This window comes from Benincasa hispida, chromosome 7 (genome assembly GCF_009727055.1).
Source record: "Benincasa hispida cultivar B227 chromosome 7, ASM972705v1, whole genome shotgun sequence".
Lineage (NCBI taxonomy): Eukaryota > Viridiplantae > Streptophyta > Magnoliopsida > Cucurbitales > Cucurbitaceae > Benincasa > Benincasa hispida.
The window spans coordinates 40,509,897-40,526,953 of NC_052355.1; the positions used below are offsets into that span (position 1 = coordinate 40,509,897).

Here is a 17,057-nt window from a genome sequence, read left to right on the forward strand (position 1 = left end):
GACTATTGATTCATTGAGGTGTGTAGGTATGGGTGGGGTTGTCGCCTGGCCGATCGTGTTAGACGATGGATGGTCCACGATCGATGGACTCACTGTGATCATCTTGTCTTTGTTCTGCACAATCGGTCTACACGATGAGGACTGGGCGATCATCTTGTATTTTGCCTGTGTGATCGTTCTATACGATGAGTTCTGAATGATCGTGTTGTCTTTCGACTGGGCGATCGTTCTAAACGATGGAGACTGAACGATCGTATTGCCTGACATCTGGGCGATCGTTCTACAAGATGGGAACTGAACGATCGTATCGTCTGGCTTCTGGGCAGTCGTTCTACACGATTCAAACTACATAGGATCATACCTTAAATTCAAGGATATTTATAATAGATGGTAAAATAAGGAGAAAAATCTAAAAATATATCACCTCTTTAATATGAAAGTGTCAACTAGTCAACATTTGAATTTTTTCTAATTTTCAATTTTGTCTTCTCTTGTCTTGTCTTGTTGCACACCTTCTTCTTTCCTTTCTTTTTTGTATTTTTATTTTTTATTTTTTTTTTCTTTATTCGATTTTTGTTTTTCCCTTTTTTCTATAATAATTATGAGGTTGGGTTTCGTACTCAAGACTTGAAAGTACTCACAATTCATTAGTGACTTAATACCAACAAGTCAATCATCAAATTTGATTATTATAACGAAACATTAAATATAAATAGCAAATGAAAATGGATTTGAAAGAAACTATTTTTTTTAGTCCATAAATTTGCACCATGTATAGAAACATTTCTTAAAAGTTTGAAATAAGAAACGGGAATGGTTATTAAACAAATTTATTTCTCAAAAAATGAGAAATGCGAATGATATCAGATAGAGCAATAGTTTTTTTTTTTCTTTTTATAGGACTTTAAGAGTATGATGTCTATCAGAAATAAACTTGAAAAAATGGCATAGATTGCCTAAAATGAAGAGCACAAATTGAAATACTTGTGTATCTATTTATCGTAATATTTGTTTACAAAAGCAAATGAAGAGGAAGGGTTTGGTTTGGTTGTTCGTTGTTTTTACGGAAGTACCCTTGAAAGGTATCGAAAAGAAAAGGTACCGTATGAATGTTTGGAAAGGACAATGAAATGGACAATAAAGTGATCAGTAGCTTGAAATGGACAATAAAGTGGTCAATAGCTATCATTGATAGAAGATACTATTGATAGCATGTTATCGGTGATAGAAGATAACATTGATAGCACGTTATCGATGATGGAAGCTACCATTGATAGTACGTTATCGGTGATAGAGAGCTATCACTGATAGCATGATATCTAGAAGTGTTCAAAAACCCGATGACTCGAAAAAACCGATCAACCCAACCCAACTCGCCCGTGCGGTTTGGGTTTGATTATCAACTCATTTGGGTTTGGTTGGGTTCAGATAAATGAAAATTTTATGAGTTGGGTTGGTTCATGGGTTTACCTAATATAACCCAAACCAACCCGATTTATTATTAACTTTAAAATATATATATTTTTTGTTACTTATAACACAAGTATTTATGGATATATTGATTTAAATTTTATTTAGTTCCAATATTTTTTAATAATTTATTCTTCAACAACTCTTAAAAGTAGTTTTTTTGCACTTTAGAAAGAAAATTTTCACTAAATAAATTGAAATTGAGTAGTTAATTTTAATTCAATATATGAAAATAATTAAATTAGATTTTTACATATTTATGTTTTACTTCTTTTTAGAACAAAATTCTAAATAAATGACCCGATTAACCCGAACCAACCCAACCCAAATATTTCATGGTTGGGTTGGGTCATTTTTTAATAAGGGTTATTTGAGTTGAAGAAATTTACAACCCAAACAATTGAGTTGGGTCTAAAAAGTCTTTCAACCCAACCCAACCCAACCCATGAACATCCCTAATGATATCAATGAGATCAATGATAGCATGATATTAGTGAGATCATTGATAGCATGTTATCAGTGAAAGAAGCTATCACTGATAATCACGATATAAGTGATATTAGTGATAACGGTGATAGAAATTAAGTGAAATCTATATTTCGAGTTTCTTTGAAAGTTTATAACTAATTATAGAAGTCTATCATTGCTAACCTTAAATGTTAATATTCAAGGTTGATTCTAATTGATGAAAGTCTATCAGTGATAGCGACTGATAGCTACTATTAGTGATAGTCACGATTGAAGATTATTAGTGATAGCTACTGTGTTAATCTTTCAAAGTTGATAGTCATTTATGAAAGTCTATGTGATAGCCACTAATATTTTTCCATCATTGGTGTAGCTCAATCTTTGAAAGTTATTGGTTTTCTTTCAATGTTGATAACTACTTATAAAAGTCTATCATTGATAGTCACTGATAGTGTTAGCTGTTAATATTTTAAGGTTGATTCCAATTGATGAAAGTGTATCAATGATAGCCACTGATAACTGATAGCAAATTAAAAGCTAACATTTCAAGATTGTATTAATATTTCTCAAATTGAAAGCTACCACTGATAGTAATTATTAGTGATAACAGCTAATAGCAGTTATCTTTAGATATGTCCATTTAACCCGCGGAGCCGGGATCCTGTTGGGCCCCACACCCGAATGGGGTGGGGAATCCCCGATTAGATGGGGAATGGGGGAGGGAGCGAGGAGAAAATTTTTTCCGTTGGCTAAACAGGAATGGGGACGAGGAATATATTCTCCGACCCTGATCCCGCCCAAATAAAGTTAATTAATTATATATAACTTTTTATTTGATATATTTATTTCTTATTAAGTAGAGATTATGATATATTATTGTAATATTTAAATTTTAATTTTTAGAAATTATGAAAACTAAACATTTTAATCATATATTTGTTACATATGAGTGAGATATTTAATTATTTAGGTAAAAGAAAATTGATATAGTGATTTGAGCTAATTATTGTTTTTTTGTAAAAAAAATTCAAATGGAAAAAAATTTCCCACGAATTCTCCATGGGAATCCCAGCCCCAATCCCCATGGGAAATTTCGCGGGGATGGAGGACGAGAAAACCATCCCTGACCCCGCCTCTTTCCGTGGACATCTCTAACTATCAATGGTTATCAGTGATAACAATTATCAATGGCTATCCGTGATAGCTTTCAATTTGAGAAAATCGGGAAGAAACGAGCAAAATGGTGACTAGGCGTGGGTTTTTTCGTCTTTTACTATTTTTTGTTCTATATATGCAATTATTTTATCTTTGTACTACATATTATATTATTTTGGTTAGATGGGAAAGAGAAAATTGTTCTTTTAACTATTTTATATATATATATATGCAATTATTATAATTCTTTTTATCCCTATTTTAAAAATGCCACATGGAATCGTTAACTATTAAATATATTCTACTAACAGAGGACCAAAATCAAGCATTTTTTAAATACCAGGACTTGATTATTCAATGTTAAAATCCATAAGCTAATTTGAGAAAAATCTCAAATCTTAGGAGTTAAAAGTGTAATTTAAAACCATATGTACTCTAAGGTTCTAGTGGTTGTGAGTGACTTTTTAAACTTATTTAACTGAAAAATAAAAGAATATAAAACATCCAACCATTATCAATTTTTTCTTTTTTTTTTTTTTTTTTTTTTTTTTTTTTTGCAAAAGTAGGATATAAAAAAATCATTTAAGTTATATGGGACCTTTCATGAGTCTTTTCTAAAACTATTTTCTTATGTTATCTTTAATAATATTTTAAGAATGAGTTAAATGATAAGGATATTAGGGACACTATCATATCAACTTATGATCTGTATAAAAATTGGTAATACCTAAATCGATCGAACTTCAAATTGGGGTATTAATTGATTTGTAGTGTAACTATTCATTTCTTTTTACTAATTTTATTTATTAGAAAATTATTATGACTTTAAATGCATTGGTCTGAATATTATATTAGATTTATTAGTTTTGAGCACATTGAAAATGACGTGGGAGAGTAAATTTAATTTCAGGCTGAATATTCAAAATTATTTTTGGAATGTGATGTTCATAATTATTCAAGTAGAAGTAATTTGACTCTCTTCTACTATGAATGAGGAGATTGTTAGTTATTATTATTATTATTATTATTATTATGGTGTTATTGAGTTCTTTTTTTAAAAAAATATTTATTACGAATTTGATAAGGTGGGTGGGGTTGATTTGATTTTTATAACTATGGCACTTTCCTAAGGATAATTATCTCAATTTATAGTTTTATAATAGTTAATATAGATCAAAGATTCAAAACATGGTACCTCTTCTTTTTTATAATATGTGAGGATGAGGATTGAATCTCTAGTTTCGAAGTTGATAATATAAGTATCAAATCAATTGAACTACGTGTATTTTGGTCTCACACGTTCAAATTTGTTGTAAAAAAAAATTCAAATAACCTGAAAACATATCTTCCAACAACCTCATCCATTCTATAGAAAAAATGATTCAAAAATATTATTTAAAAAATTTTTACATAAAAAACTGTAATTTAACTATTTAGTGTGTTGTATAAAAATAAGTTTAAATCGAGATATATTTAAATATTTTTCTACTTCCAATTAAAAAAAAAAAAAAAAAAAAAAAAAGTCAAATATTCAAATTTTCTAATTCTACCCTTGAACGAAAAAGAAAGAAGAAAAAAAGAAGTGGTTTGTCACTATTTAATTGATTTGATTAAACTTTGCAACGGATTAAAAAGGTTCCTTTTGTTTTTACATGCTCACAAATCCTCCAACTTGATGACGCTTTATTTTTAATAATTTTATAATTCTAGATATTTAGCTGTCTGATCTAATTATTTGTGTTTGTTTGGCAGAAATATTAGATAAACTTATCTTTGTAAAAGTTATTATTATTCATACTTTGACCACATTATAATACATATTTTAATTGATATTCAATTTATCAAAATTTAATTTAGTTCAATGTTTAATTTTCATTTTTTCTTAAAAAAATCAATTAATCAATAAAATCTAACAACATTTAGAAATATTCATTAAAAAAAACCACTTATACAACCTTCAATTATAACCATTTACAATGACTAAAAATTTCTTTATTGTCATAAATTTCAACATTTTTTCTTTTATAACCATAAATCTCAATGTCGCTGTTGTGCCATAAAAATTTTGGGATATTTTTATAAATAAAAAATTTTAAAAAATATTTATACCGTATAACAAAAATAATTCTAAAAGTACATGTAGTTTTTAAACTTTTTACTATAAAGGATAAATATTTTTAAATATTTTTTTATATTTAAAAAAGCTCAAAACTTTTTCAACTCACTATTAAAAAAAAATCCAATCCCATCTATTAAATAAATGCATATTTTCATTGTCATTGGCATTAAAGCAAATAGTACTCGTCATTGCAATACTTTGAAGTATAATAGTTGTACTTACTTTTTAATTTATTCCATCCACCTCTTGATTTGAGTTAAAACATGTATTTGTTTAAAGAAAAAATAAAACAAAAATATAAATTATATATATATATAATTGTATATATAATTAATGTAGCCTAAGTTGCACCCATCTTTTTTTTTATACACTTAGTTTATTTAATCACAATTTGTGATTTGTGAAACTTTTTTGTCAATAAGCTTTAAAATATTTTCAATTTTTTTTTTATATAGTGAGAGTGAGTTGCAAAAAGATAATTGGAGGTTAAAATGCATCTAATTATTATTCTCTCCAAGAATCTTGGAGATAAAAGGATAAGAAAATGAATTTCCAAATTTAACCCAAAAAAGAAAACATACACACACAAGAAGATTTGTGTCATCCACAATGGATAATTTTGTTAAGCATAAATTAAAGAGGAAACAAGGTTCTAAAATCATGAAGACGAAATAAAGCAAGAACCAACAAGTTTATACCTTTTTTTTTCTCTCCTTGGACTCGTGAAATTTCTGGTTTTGTGAAACCCCAAACCAAACTACATGGGATCATACCTTAAATTCAATACAAACACAATATTCCATCTATTCAAATCCATTTAGGATTGAGAGGAAAAAAATATCAAGTGGAAATATATGATGTCACAGCCACAGACAAATGAGAGTTTCATATAGATAAATACATCACAAAGGAAGCAAATTTGCAGATTATGCTAAACCCCAACTCCATATTTTCTTCTGTTTTATTAACTTTTGTGTTATTTCTTTTTTTTTTTTCTTTTCTTTTCTTTTTTTTTTTTTTTTTTTTTTTGGTAATTTTGTGGAATTTTCTTAGAGCTTGACTACTTCAGGAATGTGAACCGGATACCTGTCGATGCAGTCAGCCCATGGCCCATCCGTTGGGGTTTTAATGGTTTTGTTGCATTTCCAAACCGCACTGTTGCATTTAAACCCACTCCCGAATGCAATTTGCCAAATCCGATCTCCTTTTTCATCCTCCCTTTAGCTTCGATGTAACCCAATTCATACCAGAGTGAAGACGACGACGTATTGCCCCACCGGTGAAGTGTCATTCTCGAAGCTTCCACGTGCTCCGTCGACAGCTGCAGATTCTTTTGCAGTTCATCGATCACCGCCCGTCCACCGGCGTGGATACAGAAATGCTCAAACGCTTGTTTGAAATCGGGGATGTACGGCTTCCATTTGGGGTTGAAGATTTTCCGGCCAATGAGTGTTAGAAGGAAAAGCAACTGCTCCGACGCCGGAAGAACGAGTGGGCCGATGGTTGTGATGTTGGATTTCAAAGCTTCTCCGGCTATAGCCATGAGATCTTTCGAAAGCGAAATTCCGACTTTACCCTCTTTGTCCTGTTCCTCGAATACGCACCGGTACGCTTTGTCGTCGGCTCCTTTGTGAGTTCGTACGACGTGAACCAACCGGTATTTGGCTCGACGACGCTCGGACCGGCGGTTCGAGAGAAGAATCGCGGCCCCACCCATACGGAAAAGGCAGTTAGGGAGAAGCATAGCTCTTTCGTTTCCTTGGTAATAATTTGGTGTAATAATTTCAGTACTAACCACTACAGCGTTGGAATTAGGATGAACTTGAAGCAAATCGCGAGCTAAATCAATGGAAATCAGCCCTGCACTGCAACCCATACCCGACAAATTAAAGCTCTTGATATTACTCCGAAGCTTGTATTTATTAATCACCATAGCAGAAAGAGACGGAGTGGGTGAAAACAAACTGCAATTCACAATTAGAATATCGATGTCTTTCGGCTTCAGCCCTGTTTTCTGAAACAGAGCATCCATGGCAGAGAAAATCACAAGCTCTGCTTCACCTCTAGCGGCTTCCATGGTTGGTTTAGGAGGGATGTAATGAATTGCAGGAGGCAAACAAGTCTCCTCTCCAAGACCAGAACGCTCGAGAATCCTCATCTGAAACTCAACGCTCTTGGGGTTGTTGCTAAGAATCAAACGGGAATGCTCCATGAAAGTGGAGAAGGGGACTCTGCAAGTAACAGGGGGTTTGAAGCAGGCGTAATCAACAAGGAAAATGGTTCTGGGTTTGGACATGAAGTAGACAGTGGCGACGAAGATGATGAAGAAGGAGGAACATAGGATTTGGATGAGATCGAAGTGGAGAGATTTCCAGAGGTTGAGAATTTCGTCAGGACCCATTCGAAGAACCTCGATGAAAATGGCGAGCATGAGAGGGATTAAAGTGAGAGTTAAAATGTGATTGACGAGATACTGGTATCCAAGTTTGACATACTTGAGCTTAACGGAGCTGGAGAAATCCGGCGAGATGGGAGGCATATTGGGAGAGAAATAATAGAAGAAGCAGAGCAATAAAGTTGGAGAGGTGTAAGAATGGGAAGGAAATGAAGAAGGAAGAGAGATATAAAGAGAAGGAGGAGGCAGGGCAATGAAGGAGGCAGATGAGGCGATTAAATGAACCACTTCACGTCACTCAACGCCCACTTAACTTTTTTATTAATTCCATATTTCCGTCTCTTCAATTTTTAATTCAAATCATTTCATACCATTGATCCCATCTCTCAAATCTTACATTTTCAATTTTATTCAATTTTCATCCACACATCCTTATTTTTCTCGATATTTTTTTATTTTCATTCATCAATGAGTTAATCTTATTAAAAATATATTTTTTAAATCAGATGATATTTTAGATACACTCATTTTTATATATCTATTATCACTACTCACATAAAAAAATATTTAAAAAAAAGTATCGCATGACAAGTTATAATTAGACAATTTTATGAAATACTCAAAATAAGACACCTCAGTAATATTAATAATTTAAAATTTTAAAGTTATTAAGGGAAATATAAACGTTTACTATTTTATTAATTTATTAATTTTAGAATATTTGTATAAGTATCATCGATATCAATATTTGAGGGATATTTTCAGTAACATTTTTAGAAATTAGAGACCTGTGTTTTGTTGCCCAATTATGGATTTTATTTTATTTTATTATTTTTCTCAAATACTTTTATTTCACATCTTTCTCTCCTTTTCAACAATATCCATGATTTTACCACTTTTTCCTTTTCCCTTTTAAACTACTTTGTTGCAGTATTGAAAGTCATTCATCTACTAATTAATTTGTTCCGGCTCTTCAAAATTGATGTTTACCTTTTTTTTGGTTGGTTTTTGGCTCCATTATTAATTATATAAAAATAATTACAAGAAGTGTGCTTTTTTAGTCAATATATATATAGATGAGTAAAACTTCTTACTTTATTGATCAATTAATAAGTATTTTATTTAATTGTTATTATTACTTTACAACGTAATTTTAAATTTTAAAAATTAAAGAAATTTGTTTCTTTCTCAATGGACAGCACTTTGAGATGCTTCTTGATAAGTAGGTATATTTTTTAACATTTTTTTCTTTTTATGTTTTAGCATAAATGGAAAATCCTCTAAGAGAAAAACTCGGATACTTCTTTGATTGCATCTATCTTGGTGTAAGCTACATAGTTGTCCAATAAAATCTGTCATGCAGTAAAAAAAAAAATTTTAATTGCATTGATTTTTCATTTTTTACTTGTGTCTAATAAAAGATGATGCACACGGTTAGATGCAGTTTAGGATGTATCTAATTATTATAAAATGATGTCTTGAATTTTTATTTTAATTAAAGTGTGATATAATTTTTTTTTCATAATCATAATACTACTAAATTTTGAGTGTTATTAGTCTTGGACCAACCCTAATAAAAAAAGATAAGATACTCAAGTTGAAGTAAAAAAAAAAATTAAAAAAAGTTAAAAATAATAATAAAACAATAATGATCAATAGCTTGATTTAATCAATTCTTAGTAAATCACTGGCGAACCACTTATGTCATTCTTAATTTTATTTATTATGTTTAACTTTAGGACTTAATGAGATTTTTTAACAAAAACAAAAAACAAAAAATAATTGCAAAGTTGGGAGATTAGATTATCTACTTTTAGAATGATATTAGTTGACTTATCATAAATCTATGTTAAATTGCCTATTATTTTCATCTCAAGTGTATGTGAAACACATTAATATTCATAAGTGTTTAGATTTTATTCATATCAACGGTTAAGTTAAGCATAATTTAACCAATTTAGACATATGTATTTTTGACTCATAGAGATTAGAGATTCGAATCACGTACCTCTAAATGCTATATAAAAAAAACAATTTACGTACACACAACTACTCTTAATCAAAAGGTAATCATACCCAAACATAAATAATAAGTTTGCCAAGTAAATAAATATATCTTTGATAAAAAAAAAATATTAATGAAATTTTATTAAAATATAAGCATTTAATTACAATGTCTAATTAAAAAAAAAACAATAGTATATTATTTTGATTGGATATAACTTTGATTTGAGAATCAATATACATGGTAATTAATATCTCAATTCAAACATTCACGATGTTTTCTAGTAAATATATAGAAAAAATTAATTATATTTACTCAATAGTATGGATCAATTTTTAGTTGTAATGTGAAAAGATGATATTAAACAAAATGTTTGTTACTTGTCCTTTTCATAATAAATTTCCCAATAGTCAATTGAAAATACTTTGACTACTAACCAGCAACCATCCATAAATATACTCCTTAATTTTGGAGGTTCATAAGTATAAATATAATTGAAATGTAGCTAAAACATTATTCCTTTTATATTTAATTATCCTCTAAAAAATCCATTATTATATTTTATCAAATATTATAAATCAACTAAATATAGTGCAGAAAACATCAATTATCATTCGAATCTTTGATATTTTGATTGAGAGGTCATACTTTACCAATTAAGTTATGTTCATAATAATATGATGAAATATTATTTATCACACACATATATAAACCGACAAGTATAAGAATTAAATAAGGGGCCATGTGACATGAATGTATCCACAAGCATAAGGTGTCTTAAAAACGACATTGTACACCATTATTTGACCTCTGCTGGTCAAAACTTTATATTTTTTTGATTTATAAGAAAATTATTGTAAGCAACACCGAATGATTTAATCATTTTATAAACTTTTATTATTTAAAAAATAATTGATACCGAGTTTGAATCGTAATATTTGGGGCAAAAGAAAACATGCAATATTATTGATGTTAAGAACATTCTTGACGGTGTGACAAGTTTTGAGTATTTTTATATTTCCTTGTTGTGGCAAACCCTATTTTATAAAATATAAGATAATGAAGTGTATATATGTGATGTAAAAATAGAAAAGTTATAATTTTTATTACTTTTTAGTTCTTAAAATAAAGTATTATTACCCTCGACCTTGATTTAAATTGAAAGGGACATATAGAAATTTTTTATCACCCTTAAGGTTGAAGCTTTGAACTTTAAATTTTCTTGTGGTCTTACAAAATAAGAAAAAAAATATATGAAAAGTGATGAACTTGATAACTGGTAAAAGTTGATTGGAAAATTAAATTTTAGGAGTTGTGTTATGGGCACAATGTCGGTGATTATAGTTGGTGATTGTTATACTATGTGGGTTATAATAATATGTATTTACGGTGTAGATGATTTTAATCTGTATTCGAGGTGCATACTATTTTAGTCCATATAGACTTTTAGATCTAGATATCATGAAAATTGATTGTTCCATAAGATACCAAAAATGTATTTTACCCACACTTCAAGTAGTAGTTGGTTTAATTACTGACCTATAGGTTTCAAATAATCTACGTTAAAACAATAAATGCTATGAGCTTCTTTTTAAGTTTTTAAACACTCCATTTAAAAGGGGAAAAAAATAGTGTTTTCCATATGTTTTGTTTTGAATTAAGGTCGCATATTCACACTACAATAATAATATAGTATTTTTCTATGCTAAAAATCATCAACAAATGTCCAATTGAGAAAGGTTCTTTCGATGAAAAAACATATTATCATCCTCATCGTCGAAAAAAAAAAAAAAAGAAACATCAGGAGACTGTTGTCGACGCCAAGTAACATCGACATATAAGGTATCTTCCAACACTTTATATACAACATTAAAAAATCATACTTATATGAATGGCATATTTATGATGTAGCCAGTAATCACTATGCTAATAGTGTTTCTAATCGTTGGCAGATCTCTCCTCTAACAGAGGAGAACACCTCCTAGCATTCTTGAGGTCGCATATATGGCGTTCGGAGAATATCTGTATGTCAACACGATTTTCGTATCTGTCAGTATTTCTCTTCTACTTGAGGAGTCTTTCAGCATTCCCGACTCCATGAGAAAGTATTTATTTGTCTACAAATTTTGTATATTGGTAGATAATCTCTTTTATCTTTCTTTCTTTTTTTTTTTTTTTGGTACAATATTACTCGTATGCAAATACTTGAATTTTGTTGTACCTTGGAATGCTTTTAAACATATTCAGAAAACTCACTGAAATCAATCAAATTTGTTAACATATACTGCATGAGATATAAATAAAATTACAAAAATGATTTGGTCATACATGCATTTTAATTATCTCATCACACATTGACACAATATTTTGCTTGTGTAATCAACCCCTACAAAATTTAATTCCATTGAATACCAACTCAATAATTAAAGTTATCAATCAAAATTAAACTTATCAAAGATTAAAGTGATAAGCATCCAAACTTCGGCCCAACATTCAAACTAATTAATAAAATTATTAACAAACAAAATGATTAAACTTTAACTTATCTAAGTCTAACACTCATAAATATAATGACTACTCAAAACTTAAACTAATTTTAGGATTATTGTAACAAACAAAAAGGACGTTTTGGACAAAGGTTATCATCAAAATATAATAATCACATCTTTCTATAGTAAAAACTACTTTAAAACCTCCAATTAGCTATAGTCAACACTATTTCAAAACCTCCATTTGCTACAGTATTTACTATTTCCTACAGTTTTTACTATTTTACATTCAATCATTTTTTTATTATTTGCTACATTGTTTACTATTTCCTTCTCGAACTAAAATAGTTTACACCTCAAGTACATACTATGATAATCCAAACTAAAATAATCTACACCTCAAATACAAACTATCATAACTCAACTATAATAACTAACTCATTACCCCAAACGCCTCCTTAATGATAGAGGACATAAGATGCTACCGTGCTATATGAAAAGCAAAGCTGAAGATAAAATTATTGAGTTTGAAAATAATCGCTAAATAAGTCCTTAAACAAACTTCAAGGATGGAAATTATAACTTTCTCTATTATTTTTTTAAAGAAAAATAAATAAAAATTATTTTTGGAAGGAGCTAAGAAAATGTCTTAATTAGCAAACTTTTGAAGATAGCTTTGGATTTGCAAGCAGTTGACTTTTTTTGTGTGTGTATTATTACATTGTTGAAGATATACAACCATATTAAATGAGCAACAGAAGACAAGAAAAAAATCACAATTCTAGCATAAATGATAAATGTTTCTTTCCTTTTTAATTTGGATATTTTCAAAAATAGAAAAATAAGAAAAATTATTTATATAAAATAGTAAAATTTAATCATTTTAGACTTCTATGTCTTTATCATTGAAATAGAAGTCTATCAATATTTATCAATATATTTTTCTTTTGTTATTTTTATAAATAGTTTGATTTTTTTTATTAGTGTAAATTTTCCTTTTTTGGAGTTATCCTTTTAACAAAAACAAATAATCAAATTCTACGTGGCATAAGAGACAATTTCTCCATTTGTTTGGTTTATCAAAGAAACAACTAGAACTTCCTTCTCTAACATTTGGCCTTTGTTCTTTAACCAATTTATTCCACAATTAATAATAAATTATTTTGAGTGAAAGAAAATGTATTATATTATACTTTTCTCATTCTTTTTTCCTTTTAAATATAAGAAAAGAATGAACATATTTATAAATATAGCAAAAATTTATTATTTATCACCATAGACAATGATAAATGTCTATCAATATTTATCAATGAATTTCTAATAGATAGTGATATTTTACTATATTTTAAAATATTTCTATTAATTTTACCATTTAAATTAATTTTTTTTTTTTAACGTTCATTGAATTAAATCATTTATTTTCTAATATTCGACTTTTAAGAATGATATAATTAAAAATAGTTATTATCATTAGTTCATGAAATTTATTAAATATTTAGTGACATGGTAGAAAAAATTGTTCTTAGTTATTAAGGACCTATTTGCTAACGATTTAATTTTTTGTTTTTGTTTTTAAAAATTAAACTTATAGACATTACTCTCGCTCCAATTTTCTTTATAATTTTTACGTATGGTTTTTAAAACCAAGTTAAAATTTGAAAACTAAAAAAATAACTTTTAAAAAATTGTTTTTGTTTTTAGAATATGGTTAGGAATTCTACTGTTATATTAAAGAATGATGCAAATCATGATAAGAAATGGAGAGAAAGTAGTCTTTCTTTTTCTTTTCTTTTTTTTTTTTTTTTACCTAAAACCTTACCTTTAAAATCATCTCAACTCTTCTTCTTCTTTTTTTTTTTTTTTAAGGATAATCTCCAATTCATATATAGTTAAATGGATAAGTTACAAACTACAAAAAACTGTTAATGTCAAGAGGAAAAAAATGTTGGATATTCGAAAGAAGAGAATTAGGAGTTAGATAAATTTGTTAAAAAAAAAAAAAAAAACAACACTTATAATAAATCCCATTTCCCATTTACAATCACACTCTTCAAATAATATTTATTAGGTTAAAATATTATTTTGGTTCAAACACTGAAATTTATTTAATTTTAGTTCATTACTTTTAATAAAGTCTTAAATTTAGTTGATGAAAATTATTTTTTAAAATCAAAATCGATCAAATAATAATAATAGTAGATTTTGTTTCAAAATAATAATAACAATTTTCTTTAAAAAAAAATACAATAGATATGTTTTCAAAATTTATTATGGAAATGTTAATGAATAATTTAAAAAATTGAAAAGAAAATAACAATTAACTACTTAATATGATTTATTAAAAATATATAAATTAAAATTAAACATTTGAAAGTGGAATCAACTCATAGATTAAAATGATAATTTTAATCTTATGGTAGTATATTTAGGTTTGGTGGAAGCATGGTTGACTAATAAAACTCTATTTTAACTTGTGCAATTATAAATGTCTTTTTAAGTAAATTTACTTAAAAAGAGATGAAAATGAATTGATTAGTATTTTGCGTATTTGTAAATTTCGGTTGCCTACTAAAGATAATTTACTCATCAAAAGAACCATTGTGTTCTCTCTTTTTTGAATTGTATTTAAGGATGCAAACCATAACAAAAATTAGTTAATTGGAATGAAATTTTATCGGTGGATGAATGTAATAGACTTGAATTGTAAATACAATTAAATTATTTTTCATTGCATTTATTTAACATTATGAATATGTCACATTTTATCGTTAATGTTATAATTACCATTACTATTTGACCCTAACGGTAACAATAAAAGTAACAATGAATATGACAAATTCATAATTCTCATACTATTACAATAACAATATATATAAAAATAACGGTAAAGATAGTGGGTCCCACGTAATTTTCAACAACGTGCAGATTAAACACCTATTATTCCTCAAACAAATTACACAATTTGATTACAAATTTTAAGGCAGTCCCACATCTCAACACGATTAAGTAAAGTAGGTAAACAACAACAAAAGTAATCAATTGAAACCCACTTTTTACATTGTCATTAATGAATTACTTTTCAATCAATGTAAATACGACTTAAATTGAACCGGTATGAGAGCTATGATCACTAGATCAACCATTACGTATTTTTTCTTTAAATTCAAATTTATACAAAGATAAAAACATACATGTGTATATACATTGAATTTCATGATATCAACCTTGCAATAATGTTGTTTGTGAATAATACAGTCATAAAAAAATTTCTGAAACAGTATTTAACACCGTCGACAAAAGAGGACACGTGTTGGAATCACGTGTCGTACAGCAAAAAATGGAAAAAGAAAAAAAAAAGAAAAAGAAAAAGAGGAGTTTGTTCGTTGGTTTGGGAAAATTAAATACAAGTAGGATGGATAGCGACGTGGCGGAAAATGATTGGTCCAGATAAGCAAAAGCAATAAATAAAAGATTTATAATTTGGAGGAGTTGGACCAACCAGCGGCCAACTGGCAACTACCAACTCGATCCGAAAGGTCTATGCCGCAGCCCAGTCGGCTCATCTGAAGCGTTTTTCGCTATTTTGCGCATTAAATGTTTTATTATTTTATTGTAATTATTGCACCAAACCCAATCAATTTTCTCCACTACCTCAGTCAATATTCACTCACTTTTTATCCATTCATTTAATTTACTAAAATTATCTCAAACAAACTACTTCAAAATCTTTATTTCATTATGGTCATTTTTCTATCGAAATTTTCAACTTTAATTTCAAAGTTTAATTTTCCGTCTTTTTTGTTTTTTGTTTTTTTGGTTAGAGGATATATTATTATTATATCATGCCTAAGTTCACTTGAGAATGCCAAAGCCCAAGAAAGCCTAGGAATCCGTGCATTGCCTCTACTTTGCTTAAAAGAGGAAAGTCAAGCCTCTATTGTAGCTAAGTCATATCTATCCTTTCTTGTGAAACGGGTAATTAGCTAGCGGAGCTATAACTCCAACGAGCACACTATCATCTCGACATTCTCACACGTCTAAAGGTATGCATATCTAGTGCTTAGCCAAATTAAATACTTCATTTGTTAATTTAAGCATCAGAGCGTGTAGCTCGACACTACACTAGTCCTTTTGCAAGTCAACTCATTTATACATCTGTAACTTCAAGTGACCTACTAAGAATTGCACATAAACATTGGTGGTAAAACATATGTGAAGTATAATTTTTCTTTTGAAAAAAATACTATCACTTCGATAGAAGTATATGTTAATTACTACGAAGCATAATAGCCTATGAATTTATTTTCTATATATAAGATTTTACTGTATTTATACTTTTTGTAATTGAGAGGTCAATAAACTAAATGATTTTATTATTGTTGATATCAAAATCCGAATAATGGAAATGTACTTGACTTTCACGTGACACCAACAATGAATTTTTTTAAGAGGAAAAGAACATGATCCGCAAAAGAGAAAATCTACACACTGATACAATACTTGACACATACGCTCAAATGCTTAAGCAAGGGAGTGAAAGAATGTAGAAGCAAGAGAGTTTGAGAGTAAAATTCAAGTTATCTCGTATAAAACTATGATGATGTATTTATGAAGGTGATTGACCTTAGTTGTTTCAATAGGGTTATAAAGTTGCTTTAAGATATTCAAACAACTTACCAGGCTAAGGGGCACGCCCTATTTTACGTTTGGCTAGGTCGATGCCAATTATCTTCCCCTAGACTCATTTTGATCCTAGGATGATGCTTTAGGATAGAGCATGCACGAGATATGTCCCATTAACTATTCCACTAGGTTCAAGTTCAACCTTTACTTTGGCCAAGACAGAGCACATCAATTTGAGCTTTGGCATAAACTAACTCTCCTAATCCAATGTGCTATCTTTGGTCCAAATTTTGTTATTTCCTTGATCTGGTTGATTTTCTTCTTATTTTATGT

The 17,057-nt window shown here is 28.7% G+C and overlaps 1 protein-coding gene across 1 annotated transcript; it reads right to left on the reverse strand.

The window, feature by feature from the left end:
* Positions 1-5,834: 5,834 nt before the first annotated feature.
* LOC120081505 (3-ketoacyl-CoA synthase 6-like) lies at positions 5,835-7,816 on the reverse strand. Its single transcript, XM_039036453.1, is given in 2 exon segments — positions 5,835-6,425; positions 6,428-7,816. Coding segments are annotated over 2 exon segments (1,488 nt in total). The 5' UTR covers positions 7,752-7,816; the 3' UTR covers positions 5,835-6,261.
* Between the last annotated feature and the right edge of the window lie 9,241 nt (positions 7,817-17,057).